The sequence below is a fragment of the Rhododendron vialii genome, chromosome 13a (assembly GCF_030253575.1).
Source record: "Rhododendron vialii isolate Sample 1 chromosome 13a, ASM3025357v1".
Taxonomy (NCBI): Eukaryota; Viridiplantae; Streptophyta; class Magnoliopsida; order Ericales; family Ericaceae; genus Rhododendron; species Rhododendron vialii.
The window spans coordinates 1,412,062-1,439,918 of NC_080569.1; the positions used below are offsets into that span (position 1 = coordinate 1,412,062).

At 39.4% G+C, this 27,857-nt stretch overlaps 1 protein-coding gene across 5 annotated transcripts in view; it reads right to left on the minus strand.

The window, feature by feature from the left end:
* Positions 1 to 505: 505 nt before the first annotated feature.
* Positions 506 to 27,857, minus strand: part of LOC131315109 (acyl-CoA hydrolase 2) — a 34,055-nt gene continuing 6,703 nt past the window's right edge. For 4 of the 5 annotated variants that reach the window (XM_058344180.1, XM_058344178.1, XM_058344181.1 and 1 more), the window contains 13 exons: positions 20,104 to 20,150; positions 19,829 to 19,954; positions 16,932 to 17,009; positions 16,208 to 16,295; positions 14,861 to 14,973; positions 9,882 to 9,944; positions 9,743 to 9,798; positions 4,846 to 4,950; positions 4,671 to 4,727; positions 3,909 to 4,010; positions 1,418 to 1,466; positions 1,119 to 1,187; positions 506 to 997 (listed from right to left, as the gene is read on the minus strand). In XM_058344180.1, coding sequence (XP_058200163.1) covers positions 920 to 997; positions 1,119 to 1,187; positions 1,418 to 1,466; positions 3,909 to 4,010; positions 4,671 to 4,727; positions 4,846 to 4,950; positions 9,743 to 9,798; positions 9,882 to 9,944; positions 14,861 to 14,973; positions 16,208 to 16,295; positions 16,932 to 17,009; positions 19,829 to 19,954; positions 20,104 to 20,150 — 1,031 coding nt within the window. In that variant the 3' untranslated portion in view covers positions 506 to 919. The remainder of the gene's footprint in view (positions 998 to 1,118; positions 1,188 to 1,417; positions 1,467 to 3,908; positions 4,011 to 4,670; positions 4,728 to 4,845; positions 4,951 to 9,742; positions 9,799 to 9,881; positions 9,945 to 14,860; positions 14,974 to 16,207; positions 16,296 to 16,931; positions 17,010 to 19,828; positions 19,955 to 20,103; positions 20,151 to 27,857) is intronic. The other variant, XR_009196603.1, reaches the window with a different exon arrangement.

Below are 27,857 nucleotides of genomic sequence, written 5' to 3' on the forward strand. Positions count from 1 at the left end.
ATATCATTAGCGGAAATAAAATCCCTTTACTATTAAGAATGAGCTCAGATGGAACTCATGTAGCAAAACTAAAGAATAACTACAAAGAACCATTCAACCGAACCAATATATCTTCAGATATGTGTTGGAGTCATTTTCATTTCCAGCACTCACCAAAATATCAGAAAACAGAAGACCCAAGTCCAAGTCCTAAATCACAACAAAGCATCACATGAGTCTTGACCGGCAGTTCACATCCCCCAACTAAAGGATGAATCGCGACAAAGCATCACGAGTCTTGGCAAGGCAGTTCACGTCCCCAAACTAAGTATGAATCCGACCCCCCCACTTTTCTTATGGTTGACTCAATTAATGGGAAAAGAAGTTGTTGACTCTAATAAATTCAAGATACATAACTCCTGAATAGATTCCTAAATTAATCCCAACATCGAAATAAAGTTACTTTAGATATTGAATTACTTGGAATTAAAATTCTAGGTAATTAAATTCTCGTTCGTGACAAAGATTAGATAGACACGAAACATGTAATTAACACAATTAAACTCATGTTTCTGATAGTAGTTTTCTATTCTAGATCCCACAATTTTGTCTGTGTTGGACAAAAATGCATAGTTTTGAGTTCCTTTGAATAAATGAAAGAGATAAAGAGTTGAAAATTAATGTGCTAGGACGACCAGCTCTTCCGACATCATAGAGGAAAAATTATTAAGTGCCCTAGGGCAGCGCCATGTAGTGCCTCCCAGAGGCACTGGAAAAACTTTCATCTTGACCACAAGCAAGACATTACCACAAGAAGACGCAATACAAAATAAGAAAAGACGAGCAAAAATATGTACTGCAATGATAGCAGATTATGAATAAGGATGAAGGCCGGAGTTGAACACCCGAAGAGGTCTCGAGCATGTTCATCAGAATTGCATTAAAGCTTTGATTTAAGATCAGAATTGGGTGCTCTTGCCTTCCTTATTAAACCCTCCTGAGTCAACGATACAACAAGCTGGCCATCATCAAGAAGCATAAAAATGCGAGTTAAACACTCAAATGTGGATGAAGAAAGAGCAAAAAAACTCGTTAGGTAAATAACGCAAGGATATATTCTTATGTCATAATTTGGGTACCTCTCCCTTGGTGTTAAACATTTGGCCTGAACAAAAGCCACGTGCATTGTATGCAGCAGGACTCAGAATCTGCAAAACAGTTTAGACATGTATGAATAAACACAAAATTAAACAGGCAGAAAGAACTAATAGTAAAGCCACATGCATTGTATGCAGCAGGACTCAGAATCTGTTAAACCGTTAGACTTGTACGAATAAACACAAAATTCACAGACAATTAAACAGGCAGAAAGAACTAATCACATAAAAACTCAAGGCAGGAGCAATCCCAAAAAGAATAAATGCTATTTGACACCCACCACAAACAGCAACCAGTCATCAGCTCTAAATGGCCTGTGAAACCACATCCTGAAAAAAAGAAAAAAAAATCGAGCCAGGTCATTTGTCAAGATAAATTTAAAAAGGTCTACTGCAATTGTCATTTATTGTTTTCAAAATACTCAATTGTGTTTTCATAACTTTCCCCTTATAAGAAAATACATATGCATGTTTTTTTGGGAAAAATATCTTTTTGAACATAACTGTACTACCAATGGAAGCAAATACGCAAAAGAATGTCCATTTTACAACTTCAAAAGAGGAATTTTCTTGCATAGGATCCCTAGATAGACTTGTGCTTCTGACTTATGTCTTTAAATTATAGTAAATCAATGTCAAGGAAATGGTTATCTTCCACATGAGAGATGAAGCGACTGAATGATCAGTGGAAATTCGATGCTCCATTGATTCACAGTGAGAGCCTGAGATTGAAACCCCAAAAGACTACGACAAAAAATGGTCTTGTACAGAGTTGCTAAACAAAAAAATGACTTTTGTTTTATTAATGTCCTAAACTAGAACACTAATTGTACAAATTCACTTCACGCAATTATACTACAGCTAAGACATATTTTAGTGAGCGAAGACATAATTATGTTGCTAGTGAGAGCTTCTCAATGCTTCCCGGCCATTTTGCAAGTAGCATTGGGTGCACAGACTTCGAATTAAATGTACTATCAGCAGAGACTCAAATTACTTGGAAGGTAACCACCTAATCTATTAACCACTTTGCCCTATACACAGAAACCAGCATCAGCTCAACCATGTTGCCACTTGTCACTTGTCAGAGAAGAAAACCCCAAACAACTTCCTTCAAATGATTTTAAAAATGGAGAAAGAAGGAATGAACACACAATTCTTAACCTCAATTTTTGGCATTAAAATTTTTCTCGCACAACCTTCCGGAATCAAGGTTCTAGATACCGTACCAGACATGGTACCGTTTTTGTCACTGGTACGGTAAGTACCGGTACCGGTGTTATACCGGGTACCGTTTCGGATTTATCGTCATAAATAAATATATATTAAAAATATTATATATTTTCTGAAATTATTAACCTTCATTTAGTAAAACCCATCAATAGCTATATTGTCGTTGAAAAGTGAACAACATTTTACAACTTATAGTACAAAAGTAAACAGCAAAAACAATAAATATAGTATTAAGGAGAATTGTTGAATACTAACGTGGTGTGGTATCCTCCACACTAGATAATCTCCAGAAAGTAGCAGTTGTGCTCTTCAATAAAGCTAGTGCCTAGTATTACACTTCCACGGTTCCACTGCTTCATCGTTTTGCACTTTTGCTTTCTCCCAAGCGGCCAGACAAGTTTGAAGAGGCGTGGAGGAGAAGACCAGTTCAAAACATGAGATGAGATCGATCAGTTCTTGTGGAAAAAATCGCCGGAATGATTTATGCCTTGTTTGGATCATAACTTGAAATTTTTTTTCCAACTCAAAAAACACTCATTCTCCCTACTTCCAATCATTACTCTTATTTCTCTCTCCACTCATTACTCCTATTTCCAATCATTACTCTCATTTCTCTCTTTATCTCTCACTCATTACCCCTATCTCCAATTATTAACCCTAATTTCTCTCTCTATTCATTACCCAAAAATTCTTTTCAAATTTTCCAAAGTTGTCATCCAAACACAGCATTAGCCTCTAAGAGACAAGATGGTCCAGATCTGTCCTTCTCTCTATTTCCCTTCAATTTCTCCATTGTTTTCACTGGTTATGTACCGCCGATATTCTCAATCTCGGCCGGAGCCCTCCAGTACAGGCCGGAATTGCCAGAAAATGCGGAAAAGTAAGCCGGGAGGAAATCAGACCAATATGATACTGGTTTCTTTGCCAAAGGGTACGTAACGGCTGGTACTGACCGGTACGGAATGAGATCGACAACCTTTTCCAGAATTGTCACAAAGTCAAAAGGGTAACATTCTAAACATGGGCTCAAATCCACCTACAAATAATAATTTCCATGCCCTTTCTCATGCTTCTCCAAGCTAAGAGTTCTATGAAAAACTATTTTCTTAAGTTTTTCCATGGTCTCAAATGTCATTCGAACAACGGATGACCACAGAGCGAGACAAATTATAGCCCCCAAAACAACATAACATGTGTCAGACCCATATAGCCAGAAACGGGGTAGTGAACTGTAGCTCAAATCATGCCTGTCCTCCTGTACGCACCAGGTTAAACAATTGTGCAGCATTAATGTCGATGATCAAAGTCATACTCTCGAAATTATAATGCACCAGCTTAAATATGTAGACCAGTGCAGCCTAAAAATAGGCCCAACCAGGTTTTACATGCTCATCAAAGCAGACCAAGCCTTGTCTCAGGAGGGTGGCCTGTTGGCCTCAAACAGATACTTCTACCAGCTAAATCAATGTCGAGAAAAAATATTTATGTTCAAGCGCAGTTGCACAATTTATGACATCGTAAAAGGGCATGTAGACTTACGAGTGATCAAGACTGACCGATGATGTTTTTAAACCCCTTTTCCGGTGTGGATTTAAACTCACACTAAGGAATATTAGATCTGAAGCAAATGCCGCCACACATCTGCAATAAATTAACTGTGAACATTATAATCACATAAGAAATAAGGAAACCAGATAAGTGGACTTAAATCCAATTAATCAACTCTCCACACATACCGCTTGATAATATCATCCATTGGGAAAAATATTTTTGGATTTATTTCAACACCAGACATGGTAGTCTTACAGACTTGCACCCGCAACTTTCTAGCCTTACAGCCAAACACACTCAACTTTCTACCCTAAGTTTCGCTAAAAACTCCATCCGTTGCAGATATTATCTTACACAATTTTAGACGCAGGGCTCGAAGGCCTATAATCTGCGGAAAACTGTCAGATATCCCGAGAAGTTCTTACTAACCAGTTTTTGTAGGAAAGTTCACAAAGATGCCCATTAAGTCCGAATATAGAAAGTTGGATTCAACAAATACATGGAATGTATCACCAGCCATCAGGATGTGTATCTTTAAAGCTTTTATCAAAATCAACCAAATGAAAATTAAATGAGCCTTTTCCAAAAAAACATGTAAATATTAGCTTCTATCATGCTTTGCCTTTTTTTTTTTTTTTTGAACATCTATCATGCTTCACTAATGCTCACTCTGCTCAACTTCCATCATGCAGCACAGGCAACAGAAAAAAAAAAATATATATATATATATATTGAAAAGAAGTTTATTACCTATGCAAAGCCTGGTCATCTGAAAGTTTTCCTTTTGCTCTGAACCAATACCTTAAACTACAACAACATTTTATTGTCCTCCAATGAGATGAAGTTCAAAGGTCTGTGCATAACAATAGCCCATATATCCAACCAAAAAAGAAGACATAAAATGTTACAAACAGACAGGACTAACCTTGGAGGAGATTTGGTTTGGTTTGTAGAAGAATTTGGCTCACAAAATCTTATTTCGATTGGCCATGGTACAAACTTTGCAGCAGCAACCTTGTTCCGGTAGGTTCTGTTACAACTGATTGTCAGGCTTCAGTGAACACAAGGAGATACGATGACTGTTTTCGTTATCTCAAACGTGAGATAAACACAGTTCACTCAGGATATCTTTGACAATATCAAAGCAATTGACCACAAATACAGCTCTCAAATAACAAGGGGCAGGGGAAGGGGAAAGCTAAAAACGAATAGATGTTACTCAAAGAACACAGAAGGACCGAACTCAACAATACTATTCACCAAAAGTTTGGACTGTCCATCTCTCTCTACCTCTCTCCCAGCCTTTCCGCCTTCTCCTCTTCCTCCCTACCCGTTTCGTTTTACCCCTTTTTTTTGTTATTCACAAAACCAAACGGCGAGATGGCGGCGGTCTTCGGCAGCAGTCTCTGTCCTGGTCTCTGGCTCGTGTTCCTCTTGCCGTTTTTGGGAGCCGATTTTCTATGCTTCACGGCAGCTGCACATCAGGGGTCCGATCCAGGTTCCAGCTCTGGTATGGCTTCGATCCTTCGTCTTCTTCGTCTCGGATCTGCTTTATTTCGACCCCTTTCCCTGGCCGTTCTTGCATCCATTCTCTTGGCTGTTAGCCATCCTTTTGTTCCCGGTCAGAGATACTGCTTAGTTCTCGGATTTTTGCTTAACGGCTAGGGTCCTTTCGGGTTCGGTGGTGTGGTTGGCGTTGGCAACCGCCCTGGCCGGCCCGGTATTCGCCTAACGGCTTGGTGCAACTTCCACGATAGATTGGGCTTGTTATGAGTTCGGATTTCTTTGCTGTGAGTGGCCTGTGGTGGCTTGGTGGTTGTCGGTGGTGAAATCTGACAGTGGTGGTGGTGAAATCTGAGGCAGGGGGTGGTGGCTCTTAAGTCTTAAGGTTAGGTTTTGGGTTTCTTTTGGGTTGGGCTTTCATTGTTGTATCGGGGCTTTTTGGCCTTTTGGGTGTTGTGTTGTTTATTGTATATCTGGGCACTTTAGGCCCGGTGTTGCATTGGGCTTTGTTTTATTTCCAACTTTTGGTTGAAAACTTTCCCCTCTCCCCTAATAAAATGCTATTTTGCCATTCATAAAAAAAAAACTATTCACCAAGATTAAGCATAGTTTTAAATTACTGAAGTCCGAAATAATTAAATGGAGTTCTCTATGTTATAGCACTTTCACCGGGAGGAATCTTCATTTTGAGCAAGTTTCCTTTGGAAAAGGCTCCTACCAAGTGCAAAATGCAATTTACACCCTGTGAAAGTTCATGACGTCATAGCAATTCACCGTGCAGAATCTTCATTTCGAGCCAGTTTAGGTGCAAAATGCTTACCTCCCTATGGTTAAGGTCATCTCTCTCTCTAACTTTTTGGTGATAGACAATGCTATACTAATATGACACACACACATATATATAAGTTCCCTTCTACTAAAGGCTCCCTTAACTTGCTAAGTTAAGGACCTCATGAGTTTGACATTATTCCCAATCAAATTTTGATGATCCGAACCGCTCAATGTGTTTAAAACGTGATTTTAAGGATACACACGAGAAATCGGCAAAAAAGATGACCAGGAAGAGCTTGATCCGAGCAGTTTTTCATAAAAACGCTATAAATGCATTTTATGAAAAACTATTCGGATCAAGCCATTCCCAGTCATATTTTTTGCCGATTTCTCGTGAGTACCCTTAAAATCACGTTCTGCACACATTGAACAATTCGGATCATCAAAATTTGATCAGGAAAGGAGAAGTCTTTAACAAGTTAAGGGCGCCCTTAGTAGAAGCTTGGTGTATGTTAGTCCCTTTCCTGTAAGGGCGCCCTCATTTTAAATAAAACGCAGACGTCCCTTTTTCTCCCCTTTCCCGATCAAATTTCGATGATCCGAGCTGCTCAATGTGTTTAGAACGTGATTTTAAAGGTACCCACGCGAAATTAGCAAAAAAAATAACCAGGAAGGGCTTGATTTGAGCAATTTTTATTTGAACCGTTCGATAAAATACAAACAAAAACTGCTCGGATCAAACCCTTTCAGATCTTTTTTTTCTTTGATTTCTCGCAGGTATCCTTTAAATCACGTTCTGAATATATTGAGCGGCTCGGATCATCGCAAATTGATCAGGGGAGGGACGTCCTTAACTTAATAAGTTAAGGGTTACCTGAAGTTTTTATATACATATATATATATGTATATCAGTCCGGATCCAATGAGGGATCCCGCACGGTGCTACCATGCAGGACTCCCCTTTCCCGATCGAATTGCGACGATCCGAGCCACTCAAAGTGATCAGAACGTGATTTTAAGGGTACTCGCGAGAAATCAACAAAAAAAATGATCAGGAAGGGCTTGATCCGAACAGTTTTTGTTTGTATTTTATCGAACGGTTCAAATAAAAATTGCTCAAATCAAGCCCTTCCTGGTTATTTTTTTTGCTAATTTCGCGTGGGTACCTTTAAAATCACGTTCTAAACACATTGAGCAGCTCGGATCATCGAAATTTGATCGGGAAAGGGGAGAAAAAGGGACGTCTGCGTTTTATTTAAAATGAGGGCGCCCTTACAGGAAAGGGACTAACATACACCAAATCCTCTCTTTGGCCAAATTCTTGTACACTAATCTATTGGATTCATTAGGTTCACTCTTTTTACAGAAGTGTTTGGATGAGCAAAAGCATTATAGGGATTGAGAAAAGGAAGATTAGTAAGGGGAACCTTACCCACAAATCTCATCAGCCCAACACTAGCTCTAAAATTTTGAGAGCAACAAAGCGGTGATGGGGGCTGTGGAGGGAAGGAGATGTGGTAATGGAGGCTGGGGAATAGAGGGGAGGAGGTTACCCGGGAAGGAGAGCAAGGAGGAGGCATTGGTGTGGAGCGGCTGTAGGAAGAGGAGGTGGGAAGGATGGGGTGAGAGGGTGGGGCAACTTGGACAAAATCAAGAATGGCTAATGTGGAACAGAATGGCAGCTGGGTCATGGTGGCTGTACTGATGGAGAGCAATGTTCTAAATGGCGCTTGGCGCTAGTAGGGCGGAGACCCACCTCCAAGCGCCAAGCCGCCTAGGCGGCTCCAAGCAATTCGGCGTTTTTTTTTTTTTTTTTTTTTTTTAACATTTTTTTTTAACAATCTGTCATAATCTGTTTTTTTTAACAATCTATTTGTCGTTATACAATCTGTTTTTTTTTAAATACCAAAATAAAAAATAAAAACTCAAATCAGAAATACAAAAGAGTTCGTCTGCTTCGTTCGTCTGAATCTCTGGGAGCGTGGAGTATTGAATGAGGATGTAAATGTAATTGTAATATATATAGATATGATTTTGTAAAATTACATAATAAGCCCTTTTAGTTTTTATACTTTTGATCCTAGCCCTTTTACATTAATAGTATACAATTTAGGCCTCCAAAGACGCCGCCGAGCCCGCCAAGGCCCGCCAAGGCCGCCAAGTCCGCCAAACACCGCCAAGGCCGCCTAGGCGGCCGCCAAACGCCGCCAAATCTCCTTGGGCGCCAAATCAAACGCCAAGGGGTATTGGCGTGGCGGCGGGGTGCCTCCAAGCGCCTAGGCGGCCTCCAAGGCCGCCATTTAGAACACTGATGGAGAGAGTCGTGGGTGGCAGGGGTATGGCTGTAGAGAGAGGTGGGACTAGGTGGGTGACTGAGTTAGGGTTTGGAAGAAGATAAATACTAAGGGCACTATTGTCCAGTTATCACACAACTTTTGGAGGGAAATCAAGCTTTTCATTCCAGAAAAGCAAAGCGGCGCGTGAGCACACATTCCATCACTTTGGACAAAAACGGTAAGGGTTGCAAAAAATTCTAGAACCACAAGGTGCTAAGTTGGCTATTATTAGACAATAGGAAGGTGAAGTGCAAATGACCAACCCACAGGGAGGTAAATTGCATTTTGGCCTAAACTTAGTGTAGGCTACGTAGCTGAAACTGCAATTTTTACAATTCTATTCGAATTTTCCAACTGTTCTAGACTTCCACTTATCAACCCCAAGCATACGCCTGTACTAGCGTCAGAAAGCAATGGAGAGTTGTCTCCAAACTAGTGGTCCGATGGTATACGTTTGTCATGACCCAAAGACGTACCAAAACCTGCCAAAGGCCTAAGCAATGGAGATTTGTCTCCAAACTAGTGGTCCTATGGTATACTTTTGTCATGACCCAAAGACGTACCAAAACCTGCCAAAGGCCTAAGCTGAGCAAATAAGACACTGTGCCCAAGTTGACATCATTTTGCTGATACTAAGCAGTCTATTCATAGAGTTGAAGACCAGCTTTTGATTTCGAGGATTTTCTGGTAACCAAATAGTAAATCCTTATAAATATTCATGGATGGAGTTAGAATCCTAGAGTTGATGAATTAGGCCATATGAGCTTTCAGTCGACCAATCCTGTACACTAGATTTTGCTGCCTTTGGACCTTTAATTATTCGGTTTACTTGTTAGAACATATACTTATGTCAACAACAACAACAACAACAACAACAACAACAACAGAACCCATGTAGTCCCCAATGTTGACAACGCTGTACTTGTAAGAAAACGAACTGGAACATGTTGAGACCAAATTTGTGTATCAGAGAGCAATGCGATTATTATTATTACTTTTTTAATCGGCAGCAATGCAACTATTTAATAGCTATCCTAAGCAGCAGTTGTCACTGTATTGTGGGGACATTTTAGCCTGGACACAAAACTAATTGCAGCAGAATTTCGGGAAAAAAAAATAAAGAGAGAGAATTGTAGTATTGTACAAACTTGGAACTAGAAAAATACAACTTGTAATGCATAAAGTTTAAGTTCTCAAAGAATATGAAAATACCTGGGAAGACGAGGATCAGTGAGACGTCTCTCGCGCAACTCTTCCATGGACAAAAGCTGCACCAGAATTGGAGATCGGGGAACATGGCAGCAATAGACTGGAAAATGTTGGCAATGCAAATTTAACATATTTTAATTACCGTTTCCGGATCAGGCAGAGACGGCATCAGGGCTTCCTGGTGATCAAACCCTTCTTCTTCTTTCTGTAAAATCATAAAAGCGCAATACCACATGCATTTTGAAATATACAAAGCATTTATTTTGCAGATAAAACCAACTATTCACTCCAAGAAACCAGAAAGTAAAGCCCAACGCATTATAAGCCCAACGCAGAAAAATGTTCATTGACTGCAAAAGTTTATAGGAAAAAGGTCAATTGGCCCAATTTTTCCTTTGCCTTATTATCTTCTCCTATTGACAGTTGTTTCATCTTGAGGTTTCATTGGCTGTGAATATAGACCCACAAATACAAAGCGCTAGTGTTACCACTCACTCTTCCCCTTTATCCCATCCCTCTCTCTAGCACAACATTTGTTACACAATTGTGATGTTGTGAGGCAGTTGTAGAGCTTATTGTCTCCATGTTTGTGTTTACAAGTGTTCACAACTTTGACCACCAACACAACAGAATTTCAAGTTGGCATAGAGAAGGTAGCTATTGTTTACAATGTCAACATGCCGCCTCTTCTACATGCTGACCAAACACGTGCAAGAATTTTGCTCATCATGTAGGCGTTGAGGTTTGAACACGGGATCTATTGCCGACTCTGGTACCATGCAAATTATTGACCACAAACTTATCGAAAATTGTAATTTGTTAGGGGGAGGGTAACTTTGTTATTCACACTTATCAACAATTAGGCTACATTGAAAACAATTACTTGATTGCATTAGCACTGGAGGAGGTTTCCATTCAAAGAGGAGAAAGGTATAGAAAGCGGCTCAAGTGGGCCGTTTGCGCTTGATGTAGTGCATTTGGAGAGAGAGAGAGAGAGTAACAATCATACTCCCGTTTCAAGATTGCAGTACACAGCCTAAAGTTCTCCAGGAACTTTGATAGAGAGATTTTATCAGAAAAGCTTGGATTTAATGATGGGCTGTAGTTTCTTAAGTTGGTCGCGGGGGGGGGGGGGGGGGGGGGCGCGCGCTATTACCCTCACTCAAACAAAACATCTCCTGGAGATACAATCATCGATGTATCGAAACAGAATGCAAAAGAGGAAAAACTGCAGATGGAGATACTTGAACTAAGACTTCTCAAAAACCAAAGTTGACGTACCATGTTAGATCAACACTTGTCCCAAAAGCATAAGCTTTTAGAAAATATACAAACAATGCATATAAACCCTTAAAAAAGCAGAAAATACAGAGAACCGGTACACTGATCAGAAACCGAGAACTTACCTGAGAGGCGAGTTGAAAGTAATAGATTATCTATTTCGCTTCTCTTGAAGGAATAAAAAGCATTTCAGAAATATTACTTTGATGCAATGCAATTGAAGTGCAGAAGAGGAATAAAAGGATTGTGGGTGTGTGAGTTTGTGTCCACAAAATTTGGCGTCCAGATTGCTGTACAGAAGACTGAAGAAAGTCTGTAAGCCTCCACTTTCTGACCTAATATCAAAACTCATCCTTCGGTAAATACAATATATTGGTTACTCCAGTGAGTTCCTATTGGTTGATAGTATTTCCAAATCCATGAATGAAGAATAAAAAGGAAACATATGCAACTAAAATCTCGAATCATGGTAGGTCACATTAAGAAGACCTTGATCACTTAATCCAATGGGAGCAATTACATACCAAATGTTCCAATAGGAATATTGCAGTGGTGGTGGTGGTGAAGGTTCAGTGGGACCAAATTGGCAATGGTACTCAGGTTTCCAAGTAACGAGTGGTGATGGTGGGCCATGGGCCTAAGCCAAACAGTAAATGTAGCTTCTGCAGTTTTCCATATAAGTGTTTTATGAGGCGATATTGGTTCTTTTGTCTTCATAAGGGCCAACTATTGGTTCTTTTGTTTTCATTAGGGCCAAGTTGGTATATTCTGATTGATTAAGACTAAAATGGGAGTTGTTAAATGATGAAATAAATGGAGAAAATTTCAACATACCCCCCAAACTTTGACCTCAATGTCTAATAGACACCCAAACTTTTTTTAACTTCAATTAGACAGCTAAATTATTGAGCTGTTATTCAATTAGGCTCCTGCCGTATAAATCTGCAAATTTACCAACAAAAATTGCTGACTTGGATCATTTCTTCCCTTAAATGCTCTCCCTCTCCCCCCACATCCCAGCACCATCGAAACCATCTCCACCGCCGCACCACCACCCCAACTCAACCCTCTTCGGCCCACTCCCAAACTACTTTGACCTAACCCATTCCCAAATTTTGATCCAATAAGGTCTCCAGCTCCGCTGTTTCAGCTTGTGGTACTATGGCTACACTGGCTGCCCTTTCTTCTTCCCCTTCTAATCTCCACAAGTAACACTAATGGATTCAGAGTTGTTCCATCACTATCAACATTCACTTCCCCTACTTAGTCAACTCCCTCATATCCTCTCTTCCCCCAAATCTCATCAAGTCATAAGTTTGAAATTCCTAAATTCCCATTTCATTACCTTTGTCGCCCCCGCCGGAGCTATCACTTGGGGTGTTATCAAATCCGGATCTGAATAAAGCTGCAATGTAATCATTTACAACCAACTTAATGGGTAATTGGGATTTTGGTGGGCTAGAAAGAGAAAAATCTCGTTGGCATACGTCAAACAGTTGGTCTGGGCAGTGTATTGGGTGGATAAAGATGCAGTGAGGGGGTTGTGAAGAGAGGGGAAGGAGTAGGAGAGTGGTGGTGGCGGCAGAGAGGGAACAGAGATTCAGATGTAGAGAGAGGAGGCGATGAGGCCGCCGTGGGATAGGGGGAGTTGGGCGGAGATGAGGAGTTGGAAGAAGAGTTGGTTTGGGAGTAGGGAGTGAGTAGAGTTTCAGGGTTCATGAGAAAGAGAGATTAGCATCCAAGTCAGCATTTAATGGAAAAAAATGATCCTAATCAACAACTTGCATTAGTAAATTGACAGATTTAGATGGCAGGAGCCTAATTGAATGTCTAATTGAAGTTTAACAAAGTTTGGGTGTCTGTTAAGCATTGAGGTCAAATTCCAGGGAGTATTTTGAAATTTTCCCTAATATATGCAAGGGGAGGGGGGGAAATCACATGGACAGCCAAATCACCAGAAAAGTTAGCTGCATCTTTGAATCACATTACCCACTTCGGCTAAGCTAAACCTCAGGTGAGGCTGTTGTAACTATACGAAACCATCATGCGACAAAAATTATGAAGTGGGCCGAACTATACGGCTCAGACCACCAGAGCCTATCGGACTGCAGATGCACCTCCTAAGCTCAGTCTGGGGCTAGGCAAGGATGCTACATGCTGACGAACAGAAGTCATCCTGACATGGCCGTCATGGGGCTCGACTAGCCGCTGAGCTCTTAGGCTTGACCACGGCTGAGCACGGACGAGGGATACCTTCCAGCCTACTCACTCTAGCAATCAAGCTACTCGCTCGGACCTGAACCCCTTGGCTCGGCCACAACCAAGATCAGATAGAAAATACCCTCCCTAATGGCCCTACGGACTGGAGCCGAATGGTGAGGTTCGGCCACGCTCAGGTGGGACCACGCTCTCACGTACAGAGAGCTGACTCACCCCGAGGTGACGTATAAGATGTCACCCTCAACGGTTACCCCAGAGGATAATGATGAGGGCACGTGAGCGTGAGGTGCCAGCTCATTCCCAAAAACGGTTACCAGATTCCATCTGTGATGTCATAAGGACGTCAGCCGACACGTGTGTGGCACATGCTCGTACTTGGAGGGCAAGTAAAAGTGCTTCTATAAATACCCAGTGATAAGAGCATCCGCAATGTAATAATCAAAATTGGATAACCAAAAGTTGCCACATCATCTTTTGGTTATCCATTTTAGACATTGCTAAAGTTAGCAATGTAAAGGTCCACAATGTAATAATCAAAATTGGATAACCAAAACTTGCCACATCACCTTTTTAAACTACAAAAGTCTAAAAACTAAATTTTTTTACAATAATTTGAATACTCTTTATGAAAAAAAAAAAAAAGACAGTTTTTTTAAAGAAAATAGTTTATTGACTTTTTTTTAAATAGTTTTTTTTCAAAAAGAAAACAGTTTAAAAAAAAACAATTTCTAACAGTATTTCAAAAAACAGTTTTTGTGTAAAACCAAAAGAGTTTTTTTTTTTTTGTGTGTAAATACTGTCTGTTTTTTTTAAGTTTCTAAACAAAAATAGTTTTTGAAAATAATTTTCTGGAAACGTTGTTGAGAGAGAGAGAAGGGAAGAGAGAAAAGGTTTTTATGTAATGATGGGTGTACTTGATTGAAAAAATATGGGAACCATTAGATTTGATTATTGGCAAAAAGTTGCTAGTTTTGATTATTCAAAAGCCAATATTTGATGAGTTGCTAAGAGGTAGCTAAGTTTGATTATTACAATGTGAGCACTTTTTTGAACAAATATTGTTAACTTTAGCAACCTTTTGATGTTGATTATTACATTGTGGATGCTCTAACAACCAAGGTACATTCTGACTCATACTCAAAACCCTAGCCCTTTTGCCTTCCCCTCTGCACCTAATTACTCTATTGCCCAAGGCCTTGCCGGAGCTCCTCCGGTTAGGTCTTTTGGCCGTGTGTTTCCTAAGCAGGCCAGAGCAAAGAGCTAGGATCCCAACTCGCGAGACAGATCCACCGAAGAGGAACCTCACTCTGTGATCATCAACCCCACGAATTCAACTAGAAAATCAGCAGCAACCAATGTCAAGCTCAATCTGGTCCCGCCCATCTACTAAGGAGCAGAAACAAAGCAATGGAACTTGGAAACACTATTACTAACAAAACTGCCCAAAAAATGAACTTAAGTACAACTATAAAAGATGAATGTAGCTTTTGAAAATCAAAATAGGGGGGAAAAAGTTAAGACAAGAGTGGATGGGTCCTGTCGTGTGCATGTTGCAAATCAAAATTAATATAGAGTAGTTTCTCTGATGTCGATTACATGCAAGAATGAATACAGCATTACCTGAAATGAAGCAAGCAATGTGAATACAACATTTCCTTTTTGTATTGCATCTACCCTTCGGGTGGCAAAACTATTCCCATCACGTACGCGGTGAACTTGATATATGATTGGCACTGCAAACATATTGTTATTCATGCAATTGGTAATTTTCATTTTCCAGGTTAAAAGCAACGGAACATCTTGGGAGGTCTTTGGAGTTAAAAACACTTTAGATCAATAATTTCAATAAATCAAACTAAAAAAACAAATAAATGCAATAAAAATGATCTATGCTTTCTTATAGAATGGAAAGTGTAGATTTGAAGAGTAAAAATCAAGGCCACTATTTACTAAGCAAGTTCAAGCATGAAATCATGTACACAGCCATTTTAAAGCTCTTCAATCATTCAACTTGTGAAGAGTGGCTTCTAGTATGTTTTCTATCAGCAGCAACAAACAGGGTCACACAGTCATAGGGTCACAAGCAGGGATATATGTACCTACCACAGCGCAAATACAAGATGACCTCGTTCGTTATGCCAAAAGAGTTCAATAGTATATAGATTTCACTGCCAGGGCTTTCAGAAATAATTAAAACTTTAGGTCATGACTACAGCTCTTCCTCCTTGGGGGCTGGAGCAACTCTACATGGAGGAAACTGTGGTGTATCAATTTCCCCACAATATTGCACAAGAGCACAATGAGAGATACTAATCAGTGACCATACTATTCATCACAACCACAAATATGATTACCTATACACCCTCAGGGCTACAACCCCTTGTGCAGTACCCCTGTGGTGCCGGGCCCGTTTAGGCCCCTCTTGTCATGATCCCTAACGAGTAGGGGCTCAGGCTCCGTTGGTCCCATTCAGGGAGGGTTTCCAAGCATTGGCCACCCCCTCCTACCCTTTTTTGGCTAACCTATAAAAGAAGAGGAAGAATATGCTCAAGGCCACAGATGCAGGGGCGGAGGGAGTATATGTCAAAGTGGGATCACTTGACCCCAATGACATGCAAATTTCTAGTGTCTAGTTTTCTAGATCATTCTTTACTCTGAATTATGACATATACATTCATTATTTCACTTAGCCGATTTAAATTTCATTTTTACAGCTGTACAATTTCTTCTTCAGTCCTCTCACAATATTCGTCACGTGTCAGATACTCAGATCATCTACATGGAATCATTCTAATCACTCATTCTCGATCAAGGTTTCTTTTATCGCAATCAACACGAGGTTCCCCTGTAATATACTTATCCTCAAAACTATACATTATAAGAATTAAAATAGAAAATACAGCTACCATGAGTTTTTAAAGACAAGTAGATGTTCACTCCACTTCAGCAGGTTAAACATATTCTTACTGTCAAAATCGCCAACGAGAAGGAAGAAAGCATGCAGACTATGAACTATCTTAAGGCAATCAACAGTTTTTGAAGCTGCAGCCAGGGCCTGCAAATTGTGGACAATTAAATTACAAGTACACAAAGAAACTGCTACACGTATGAAATCCAGCTCAGACTGTATGGACAAGATATCTTAAGTACTATCAGAAAAAAAGCTTAAAAGATACCATGGAAGTACTATAATCAACAAATTCATATTATTGGTTGCCATCTGCTGGCTTAGGATGGAAGCAAAATAACCATAATTGTATCAGCCAACCAATATAGGAGATAAACAAAAATAAACCGACGCTTCTGGCCTTCAGCCTTCTAGTCACCCACTGAACTGAATTAATGCTTCTTAATTTCTTTAGAGCATTTTCCAATGATCCTTACAACCCCCCCCCCCCCCCCAAAAAAAAAACAAAAAACAAAAAAACAAAAAACAAAAAAAAGGAAACAAGAACTAGACAACATAAAATGAGTTCAGGGATTGCATTGAAATGTAATAGGGTACCCTAGATGCAATCGATATCTTAATTCCCCTCCCCAAGCGAAAATGGAAGCTTAATGTTTTACAAAGGCAAAAAGTGTATTTGCATAAGTTCTCGACTTACCATTCATGCAATTCAGTGACAATTTTTTATTCAGAATAATCAAGGTATATCCGTATCACGCACTGAAAAAAGAAGCTTAATCTTACCTGCCCAATAAACTGTCCTCCAAAAACCTTCCCGAATTTTGGAGCATCCGGCAAGGTGATCCCTCGGAAAATGTTCACCTTCAAACAAATACAAACTACATCTTAGAGAAACGATATCATTTCCAGGACAAGTCATCAAGCAAAAGGCTTAAGATGAACAATACACGCATTACTTTTTCCAGGAATTATTCCCACCACAAGCCCAAACCACATACAAACATATGGACACCTAGGTACAAAAATTCAAAGATGATAAAAGATCCGTGATTTGAAACTCATGGCTTCACAAGAGCATCACCAAGTAATTATAGCGAATATATATTAGTTGATAAGTGAAACCTTGCATCATGTCCTTAAGTCCCCATGTAACGACCCGCTCCTGCTCTGTACAATATTGTCCGCTTTGAACACCAAACCCCATTAGACTTCTCAGTGAGGTCACCCATCCTTGGATTACTCCTAGGCGAGCACGCTTAACTGTGAAGTTCTAATGGGCTTTGACGCCCTCATGGCTTTAAAAGGCCATGTACAAGGTAGGATGGTGATCTATTATTTATAGCACATGACTTACACTTCACCGAGCGATGTGAGACCACCCCCGGCTGACCCCTCTTGTCACTAATCAGACAGCCCCCGCAGGGGTCCCAATCACCCTCAAGCCGGTTAACCACTACTTGGAACTTCCAAGGGCGGGGCATCACAATCTCCCCCACTTAGGAACACACGTCCTTGTGTGGAATCGAGATTTTGTCCCACATTTCCAGTTGGTGCAGGCTCTGATACCAATACCACATGTAATGACCCGCTCCCGCCCTATACAATATTGTCCGCTTTGAACACCAAACCCCATTAGACTTCCCAGTGAGGTCACCCATCTTGGGATTACTCCTAAGTGAGCACGCTTAACTGTGAAGTTCCAATGAGTTTTGATGCCTTCACGGCTTTAAAAGGCCTTGTACAAGGTAGGATACGATCTATTATTTATAGCACACGACTTACACTTCACCAAGCGATGTGGGACCACCCCCGACTGACCCTTCTGGTCACCGAACAGCCCCCGCACGGGTCCCAACCACCCTCAGGCCGGTCGACCACTTCCAGGGCAAGGCGTCACAATAATTGTAATACCCCGTACTTAAAAAGAAAAAAAGAAAAAGAGCTATTTCTCATAACAAAACCAATTCTGTCGTTTTTGAGTATAAGGTGTTGAGTTTGACTTGTCTTGTGAAATTAACTTTTATAAAACAAAAATGGATAGATATAAGAGTTGATGTTTGGCTAGGAGGTGCATGTGGAGCTCTTGTTGGGTTTGTGTGTGTGCTGCTAGTGATAGGTGTAGGATGCCTAGCAATTGTGTGAATATATATGAAGCCAAGAACATAAAGAAAACAGTAAAAGGGAACTGAAGAAGAGGAACTGAAACCATAGCAAAGGCTTTCCGGAGATGAACTTAGGCGCGATATTCATGGTGACGCGTACGATGGACTTCACGCATATGATTATATGTCAAGGTACCCAAGCCAGGAAGTATATAATATGCTCTAAATCTCCAGAGTATTCCTTTGGCCTGTCTTTGTATTATGTTCGATCGCTATGCTATTTTTGAATCATCTGAATTCATTTGCTGAGTTGAGTCATGTGGTGTGTTGGGGTTGGGTGCCGAGGAACTTTTTAGTATGTGACCAAGTGGATTTGCCAACTGTGCTAACGGCCCGAGAAGCCTCATTATAGGCTGGGTGAGGCAAGTGAGGCTAGTCACTGATCATATACTGAGAAGAACCTGATATGAGGTCATATTATGTGAATTGTTGTTGACTCTGTGTCACTAATTGGCTGGTCTCGTTTTTTGTGAGCATATCTATTCTCGTCGTATTGTATACTTCCTAGAGGTTTGTGTTGCAGGTTGGCTGCTGGTGCGAGGACGGCAGCGTGGGATGAGTGTTTGGAGTTTAGGCTCGTTAGACTGTTTTAATTTATTTTAAACACTGTTGTAAAAGATATCATTTTTGGAATAATTGATAGAAATCCTTTACTTTACGTCGTGGTGCTTGTGGATCTGGGTCGTCACACCCCCTTAGGCCAATGCAGGGGCGGTTGCAAGATTTTAGCTCAAAGGGGACAAAAATGTGAAAAAAAATCTGCACGAAACACTATACAAATAATATATTTATCTTGATCGAAAACATATCAGACCCAGTTCACTTTGTTTTGTTCAGCTTTATGGTCTACTTTCTTACAATTTTTTTCATTTATTGTGGACTTCTACGAATGATCTAGCGCAGTCAATATTAAAGATAAATCAAATTACATGCAAAAATATATAAAATTTTAGTACATTTTAAACCAGGGGGATGGCTTGAACACCTTCAAAAGCCAATAGACCACCCCCGGGCCAAACTACTTTTAGCTTTACTTAGAACTTGAAAATTTAGGAACGACTTATTGCAGTCGAGTTCCAGTGACTAAGCTTTAAAGGAAATGCAGTCTTATGATCAACTCATGGAAAAAAGAAGGGTCGCTACCATTTCTGTATTTGACCCTCCCATAGTTTCAAGACCAATTTTTTTCAATCCCTTCCAAAAACTACAACTGAAATAACAAAAGCATATTAAAATAGAAGAATAAATGCTTTCTGCAATGTTCAGTATAATGCACATAGAAACACGATGCAGGAAAGATTCCACGGACATGATGAGTAACAAAATGCCTAAGTTGATATCAAGCAGATATCAGGATATGGGATACCTACGGCTTTGTTGCTGGAGGCACTCTTAGACCCTGCGTTTACCAGCATCAAGATAATGCTAGTATGCAACTAATCAAAAAGAAGAAGATACTCTTCGCCATTCCAAAATAAGAAATAGTAAACTTTCAATAGGAAAGCAAAGAGATCATACTTCTAATGGCTCCAAGTGCAGTATATGCTCCACAAGTGAACATGTCTCTAGTGTTTTATCTGCACTCCAGATTGATAGTGGTTGCAGAAGATCACGATACATATGTGGCAGCACCAAGCAGGTCAGCTGCCATCAAACACAACACACCATGAACTAGCAAATGGCACCCACATATATATTAGGTCAATATGTATATCATAAAGTAGCTCTAGGCACCGCGAAATTGCGACAAAAAACTAAAAAACTAAATTTACGGGAAAGAGAAGTGCAGCTACCTTAGACAATGCAATCACGTCTGCATGTTGAGCAGATGTTGCAATACCTGCAAAATCGCACCAACATTATTGTTGTAAAACGACTATTCAAATCTAGAGGGGAAACCCGGTCTCAAAATATTTGAAAACTACATCCATCCATTATGATAAGAAACATGTTTTTGTATAAATATATTCACATGCCTTTACGTATCTATACTACTTTTAATTAAATGTACGAAGATGTTTCCTTCTTTTTGCCTTCCACAAATGCCCCTACCCCGTGCAACTAATACCTGACCTATCCTACACCTCTTCCAACATACACATTCAACGCCTCCCAAAAAAACGATACAACACAACAAGGCGACCCCCTTCCTGGAAAATCCAACAACAGAAACTCTTCCGGACACACACACACACACACTCTCTGTGTGCGCGCAAAGGTAAATGGTTCAATTACACCATAACTTAACTTAATGTTTTCTCATATGTATGTTTTCAAACTGTTTCCTGAGGAAGATAACATATTCCTCACACATACCTTGTGAACAAAGTTCTCATATGTGATTTGCATACTAACTGCTTAATTCCTCACATACATTGTGAACACAATTCTCATATGTGATTTGCATACCAACTGTTTGATACAATGACCCAATGATTACTCAATGTCATCATCACTTTATTTTTGCATTTTCCGACAGTTACCTAATGAAGGCTCCATATCCCTCGTGCAAACATAAGGAATCCCAAAAATTCCCTTCAAATGTCCGAAGGTATGTTCTCATTCCTAATTAAAGATAGTCTCAAACCAACGAATTTATTCCAACTGAAATGTAGTCGCCTGGATCTTCAATCATTTGACCTTTCCGTGAAGGGATCAGAAGTTGATTGGCATTGATAGCTTCTTTGGTTTTGTGCTTGAATTTTCTTTCTGTGAAACAGGTATGCATCAATTTTAGTATCTTTTTTTGCAGTTGTGGGCCTTTTTCGTGTTATGTTCTTGTATAATTACCCATATAAGTTCATATACGACTTTATAAAGGTTCTCATGGGTGTTTGTATATTGAGAGAGAAAAGGGTTTAAGGATGATGGGAGAATTTCATCACCAGAAGAGTTTTATGGTAAAATGACACTCACAACTATGCTTATTGTTGTCATTCTCTTTGTATGCTTCACTATGGTCGAACGTATAGTCCAACAATACAATTTGTGTCCTTATGGGTTGTATTAGGCTGTGAAACACATCTACTCAACTACATGTACATGAGGGTTTCATCTTTCTATTGGACTTTCCGAATCCAGTCTTCCCAAACCCATAATTCCATGGTTCTTTTTTCCAAATTTTTATTAAGAAAGCATATTGTTGAAGAGATACTTAGAAATTAAAATTAGTAATAGCAAATTGAGTTTTGCATTTGCCTTTTTCCATGATGGTAACTTTATACATTTCCTCCTATTCTAGAAGTAGAAATCTTCTAAACCCTCAATGGGGGTCATAGTTTCAAATTCAAAAAGTATATTGCCTGTTTAAATCATAGAGACAAGATAAGTTTCTAATGGTGTAGGGAAAAGCTAGAGAATTCAATGGATTCATACCACATCAAATGTTACGATATTAATAAATTATCTTCCCCTACTATTTTACTCAGGATGGTGATACTGCCACGAACACTTCTTTTAGTGCCACGACAGTGTCTTGTTGTGTTACAATTGTACCCTTAGTCCTTCTCTCTCATCTCTCTCACACACTCATGCCTTCCCTCCTACTTCTCCCACTCTCTGATCATTTGCTCGTTTTCTACTCTCCCATTCCAATCACTAGTACTCTTTTTTCACTTGTGAAATTTCCAATCGGTGCTTCTCAATCTTTGACAACCGAACAGAGCAAGGCCAATGGGTTTGCGTCCGCAGATCGGATCAATGCCTTCTTCTTTGGCGATGATGACGATGATAACTTTCGTTTATCAAATTGAAATTGAGCAACACAACCATAGTCATCAATTAATTTCTATAGTACGCTAGGTTGTTGTCACATGAATGGGGAATAAGGCCATCTTTCTCCAACATCATATATGGAGAGTGGAGACACAGAGAGATGGCTCATTGCATTTTTTTTAACTTACCCCCCCCCCCCCCCCCCCCCCCCCCCAAAAAAAAAAAAAAAAATTTGTATCGTACTTCTTTCCGGTATCTATAATCTGTATACGTGGATTCGGGAGAGGGACATCATTCAATTACGAAAGGAGATTGAATGGATCAAGGAATTTTTTTGCTTTCTTCTCTGCTTAAAAAAAAGAGAGAAGAATGGAACGGTGGAGGGGGAGAGGATATGGGCCCATTGTGTTGACGGTGAAGGCGAAAGCGAAGGAAAGCAGGGAGATAAAAGGACATGATTTGTTCTGTTTGAGTTTTGACAAACAAATTTGGAAGAGAGAGAGGAGATGAGGGAGGAGAAAAGTTTGCTTTGTTGGCATGGGTAAATGAGTCAATAAGCAAAACATGTCGTGTCACTAAAAAAAAGCATCGTGGCTTTATCACCACTCTTTTACTCAAATGACTTTGTTATGGAGTGGTGCATCTTTCCTACATTAGTTTCTCCAAGTGCTTTTAAGAAATAAAACTATACCTGGTGTTTTAGTGTTTGTAGAATGAAGAGGCTCCATTGGCAATTTCAGAAGGATTCTTAGGACGTTATTTTTCATCCTCAGTATGCCCAGATTATCATAATTGACTATTGTAGCGAATGTGAACGGAACTTTCTCTTATCAGTTATATACTATAGGTACGAATAAAGGTTCTGAGAACCACTGTCCAAGTTTTAAATTCCCATGTGATACTTTATTGAGCAATTAGTTGGAAACACTGTTTCTAAACTCCTGAGCCGAGGTTGCATGGATGGAGTAAATTGTTAGGCCATATATAAAAGAAAATCATAATAGAGTTACATTCCTCCCTCTTTTCCTTGATTAAATCCGAGAAGTTCAAAATACTTGCAAGTATTAGCGATTATTTTCTCAACGCTTCCATATTTGGGTGGTTTGAAACGCTTCATATGGCCCAAGTAGAGAGCAGATAAAAAGCACTCGATCCATTTTATTCCAAGCACACCTGCATTACGAAACTGCTCATGTTACAGGTTGGGATTTTCCATCCTTCTTTTTCCTAAGTTCTTCCAGGCTTAACTATTTCAATCATTTACCTATGGGTAAAGAAAAGCCATACGTAATACTTTGCAACATATATCAAATATCAAGTCCTAACGGCAGGGCCAGCTCCAGAATGATTGTTCAATGGTGACAAAAAACGTAAAGAACGCTTTTGTATACAAAGCTCTATATGAAATAAACTAATTATTTATTTTGGTTGTCCTGACGGCAGGGCCGGATCCAGAATGATTGTTCAACGGTGACAAAAAACGTAAAGAACGCTTTTGTATACAAATCTCTCTATGAAATAAACTTAGTATTTATTTTGGTTGTAAATTTATTGTGCCAATTTCTATGGTTTGTTGAGCTATATTATGTACTAATTTACAAACTTTAATGGCTTTTCATTTACTTTGACTACCGATGAATCATTCAATGCTAATGTTAAAGAACAATTAAATTGTACTAAAAATACACAAATTTTTAGCACATTTTTTTATTCCAAGGGGTTCACTATAACCCTCTAAATACAAGGGCCTCCCCTTCCTAACGGAAAATGGAATGAGATGTAATTTTACACGGAATACGGTTTTTGGACTTTCAGAAGTGACTATGAAGACATTGTTAGACCTCACAATACAGTGCATTCAGCATCGGGCTCCCAAGATTGATGCATCCATGGCATCTATTGGATTCTGTGCTTATAGTCATCTTACTCTCTCGTGATTTTCCAATCATTTGATTGGCAAAACAACCTGATTTTCAGAAATCCTTTTCCAAAATGCCTAAAAGTATGATATCCATGTCTTAAATGTCGTTTTTAATTGTTGTACAGGGACTTCATGTCCTAACTCCCAATAGTCTTTGTCAATTACATTCTCTTTTTACTTTCTCCTTAAACGTAATATTATGGTGACAATTTATAGCCCAACTTGCACCCATGACTATATCTTGACCTTTGCAATAAATTTTGGTTGATGTAGTTTCTGTTTTTGGGGTTCTTATACTGGTTTACATAATTTACCCATCAGTTATGCAGGCTGTGTCAGTGTTTAACCCAATTTCCCCTGGACTCGATGGATGATCTGTGCATTTTCAACCCCTTAGGAGTTCTAATAAAAGTTATCGTGCTTATAAGAGGGATTGTCAATAGACTCAATACAGCTACCTCCAAAGTTCACATTTTGTGCTAGAAGTTGATGGAAAAAAAATAGGAGTTTGGAATGGCTTAGAGCAGATGAAATTGTTAAGTGACACATTTACGAAGGAAACAATATGCTAGGTTTACTACTGAACAGAGAGAAGATATACTCAAACACGTTGCTAAATAGGAAGTGGAAACGCAACACCCATGACACATCTCAAAACATCAGTCATGGTTGGGATTTCTCTGTTGGACAAACACAAATGACATTGCCAAATTGCCATCCGGAAGGCCACCAAACTAAGTCGCAACCCATTGGTAAGTGCAGTAAAAGGTGTTACATTTCAAAATTTTCCTTACATTTCATTTGTGGTACCGCAAAGGCCCTCTGTTCCACCAAGCCCACGAAATTATTTAAAACTGCCGAGGATTTGGAATTCTGCAAACATATCTGCACTTACACATGTTGCTTTCAAGCAGATATTAAGATATGTCAAGTCTACTAATGCCGAAACTTCAGTAATGTTTCAAGTTTGCTTTATTTTTTTAAGAATTTTTGTAGTGGGGACTTAAGAAAATAGCAATTGCCTATTCTTGGATGAACTCTACCATAGGGAAAGCCTTATGTCAGTAGGTGTAATTTTAAAATTGTTCTACCACTTCACATATTGTGGAGTAACTGGAGTTAATGAAAATGTTTACCACTTGGCTTTGCTAATAAATAGATTACGGTCCGCCCACTAGCTACAGATGCATACATGTAAGCAAGTCTAGCTAAGATGCCTTAAGACCCCAGGTAAATTCCAAGCTGATATGGACACGGACTTAAATACTCACAAGACTCGAATACAGGACACAACAATTCTAAATAAATGGGGACACAGACACGACGGGGAAAGCAGCAAATAGTGCATATGGAGAAGGATAGATATTTAGGTATTAGTGATATGAACACTCCATTTGGAAATAACCAAAACTAATAGTATTTTACAATTCTTATTGGTTGCAATTTAAATATTCTAAAGTTGAACAATGGTTTAATTTGATCTTAATTATCTATTATTGCTTTTTTCCTCATATTTTTGGAATATTATACCCCCGAAATAAGCTTCCAATGTCATATATTGATTCCTCTCATGTTGCGGTCCATACCATTGGACGCAACACGAAGAGTGTCCCATACATGTCTCCGGCGTGTCTTGTGTCCCTAGAGTGTTCGACATGGATTCGGCAAGCAGCTAGGATTGCCAGTGCTTGATAGCTTTGAAGTGATGTTCGGAATGCAAAAAGGCTTGTGCCTCTCCAAGCCTCTTTACAACCCAAAGGTCCCAAACAAGCTTGTGCCTCTCCAAGCCTCTTTACAACCCAGAGGTCCCAAACATCACCAACTTCTTCAATTGTCATTGCTGATCCATGACTTCCTGTTTCCATGCACCTCATTTTCTTTCATTTTAAATGTTCTCATTGCAGTTACTATTCTATTCTAAGTATTGGGTGTATATGGCGAAGGAGAGGTACCAAACTATCCCCTCTTTCTCTGGCAAAGTGGCATTTGGCATCCAAAAAAATGCTTGCCTGCTTGAAAATCCAAACTATCCCCTCTTTCTCCGTATGTGCATCCCTTTCCTTTTACGTTGTTGTCTACCAGTTTACTTTGTATGGTTTGCCCAACAGATTTCACAATGACTCAGAGTTATCTCATTCTCATGATGATATCTGTTTCCTACATAAATTTATGTGAAATTTTGCTTCGTTTGATTTTGCTTTTGTTTTCCTTTCCTTTTTTTCCTTGTTTTTTTTGGTTGTGGGGGGATCCAACTTTTTCAATGACAGAGGATAGAATGAAGTCAGGATTGAGGTTTGAGGGAAGAAAACTTAAGGAAAACGAGAAATAGCTAGCGAAGTAGGGTTTCAAGGAATTGTCGCTGTGATGTACATTTTTCTCCTTGAACATTTTTGCTAGGAGTTTTTTCCCCTGGAACAATATTGGGTTTTTGCTACGGAACTACATCTGGCGTCAATTCTAGGGGACTAATGTGGTATCATTTTCTGCCATGACACTGTTGTGGTATCAATCCTGCATTTTTAATTATGAAAAAGTTCTTCATTTGCTGAATTTGTTTTCTGCAACTGCTTGGAACTGCTACTACAACTTCTATGATCTTTACTTCCTGAAAGTGGTAGTTCATTGCTAGAACCTTTTTTTTTTTTAAGTGTTGAAACCATTTTTACAAGTGTTAGAGGTGCTGCTCCAAACAAAATAAAAATGTCAACAGAAGGCTAAAAGTACATGCCACGTGCAACGCACATGCCAAAACCACTAGTATAACAAAATTTATGTAATATGAATTTGCTCAATTCAATCCACAACTAGAGGAGGGAATTTTGCACTCAACACATTAACACGACTGGAACTGCATGCGAAGTTTGTTTGATATGTCTAAGTCTAACCCATCTGTAGAGGCTTACTTACAAACTTCAATGTTTGACCCTTCAGCTAAATCATATGAAATTAGAAACTCATCTTGTTTCAGGTCTCAGGTTAATCTGATCATTTTCTTTACTATCTTAGAGTCCACTAAGTAAACAAAGTACAACTTAAAAAACACTTCAAGAAATTTGAAATCAAGATAATAAGAAATGAGCTTAAATTACACATATCTATGAATACTTCCATCTTGCAGAGGACAAAGCTTAACTGATGGGAGGTGGGAACTTAAATCTCTCCATACACTTGGTATTTTACTAGGCAGCAGCGTTGAATATTTGAGATGACACATCTATATGATACAAACCGGATACGAACCCACAACACAACATGATAACAAAGCAAAAAAAAAAGTGGTTGTGTTAAGTTGATAGAATTCTGCCAGAAACCCGAGGACACAAGACGATGCCACACCGTGGGCACAACAAATGGCACTTATTGACCTATTGGACCAATGCTAAAACCATGACCTTGTAAACTAAGGGCGTGTTTGATAGCAGATTTTAATTTGGGGGGATTCGTAATGTGATGGGATTAGGATTGGGATTGGTAATGAGGTGGGATTGATAATGAGGAGATGAATCTTTTATTCATGTTTGTTTGGCATAGGATTAAATCATGGGATTGTTAATAACATGTTTGTTTCGGTTAGAATAGGATGGGATTAAAATTTGTGTTTCCAATTTTACCCTTACAATTAGAACACCATTTACAATTTTGACTTGAGAAATATGCAATTACTAATAATAACAAAAACCATTATCTCTCTCTCACCCATTATCCTGTCTCTCTCCCCAATTATTGAAAACCAAAAAACAACAAAACCCATATACAATCACTTTCTCCCACAAAACCCACCGTCTGGAAACCCAAAAATGAAGACGACAGGTTGAGAGAGAGAGAGAGAGAGTCATGGCTGCCGGAGTCGAAGTAGCTGGAATCGCTGGAGGAAGGTTGGCGGAGAACTTGTTCTGATTTTTCCGGTAAGCC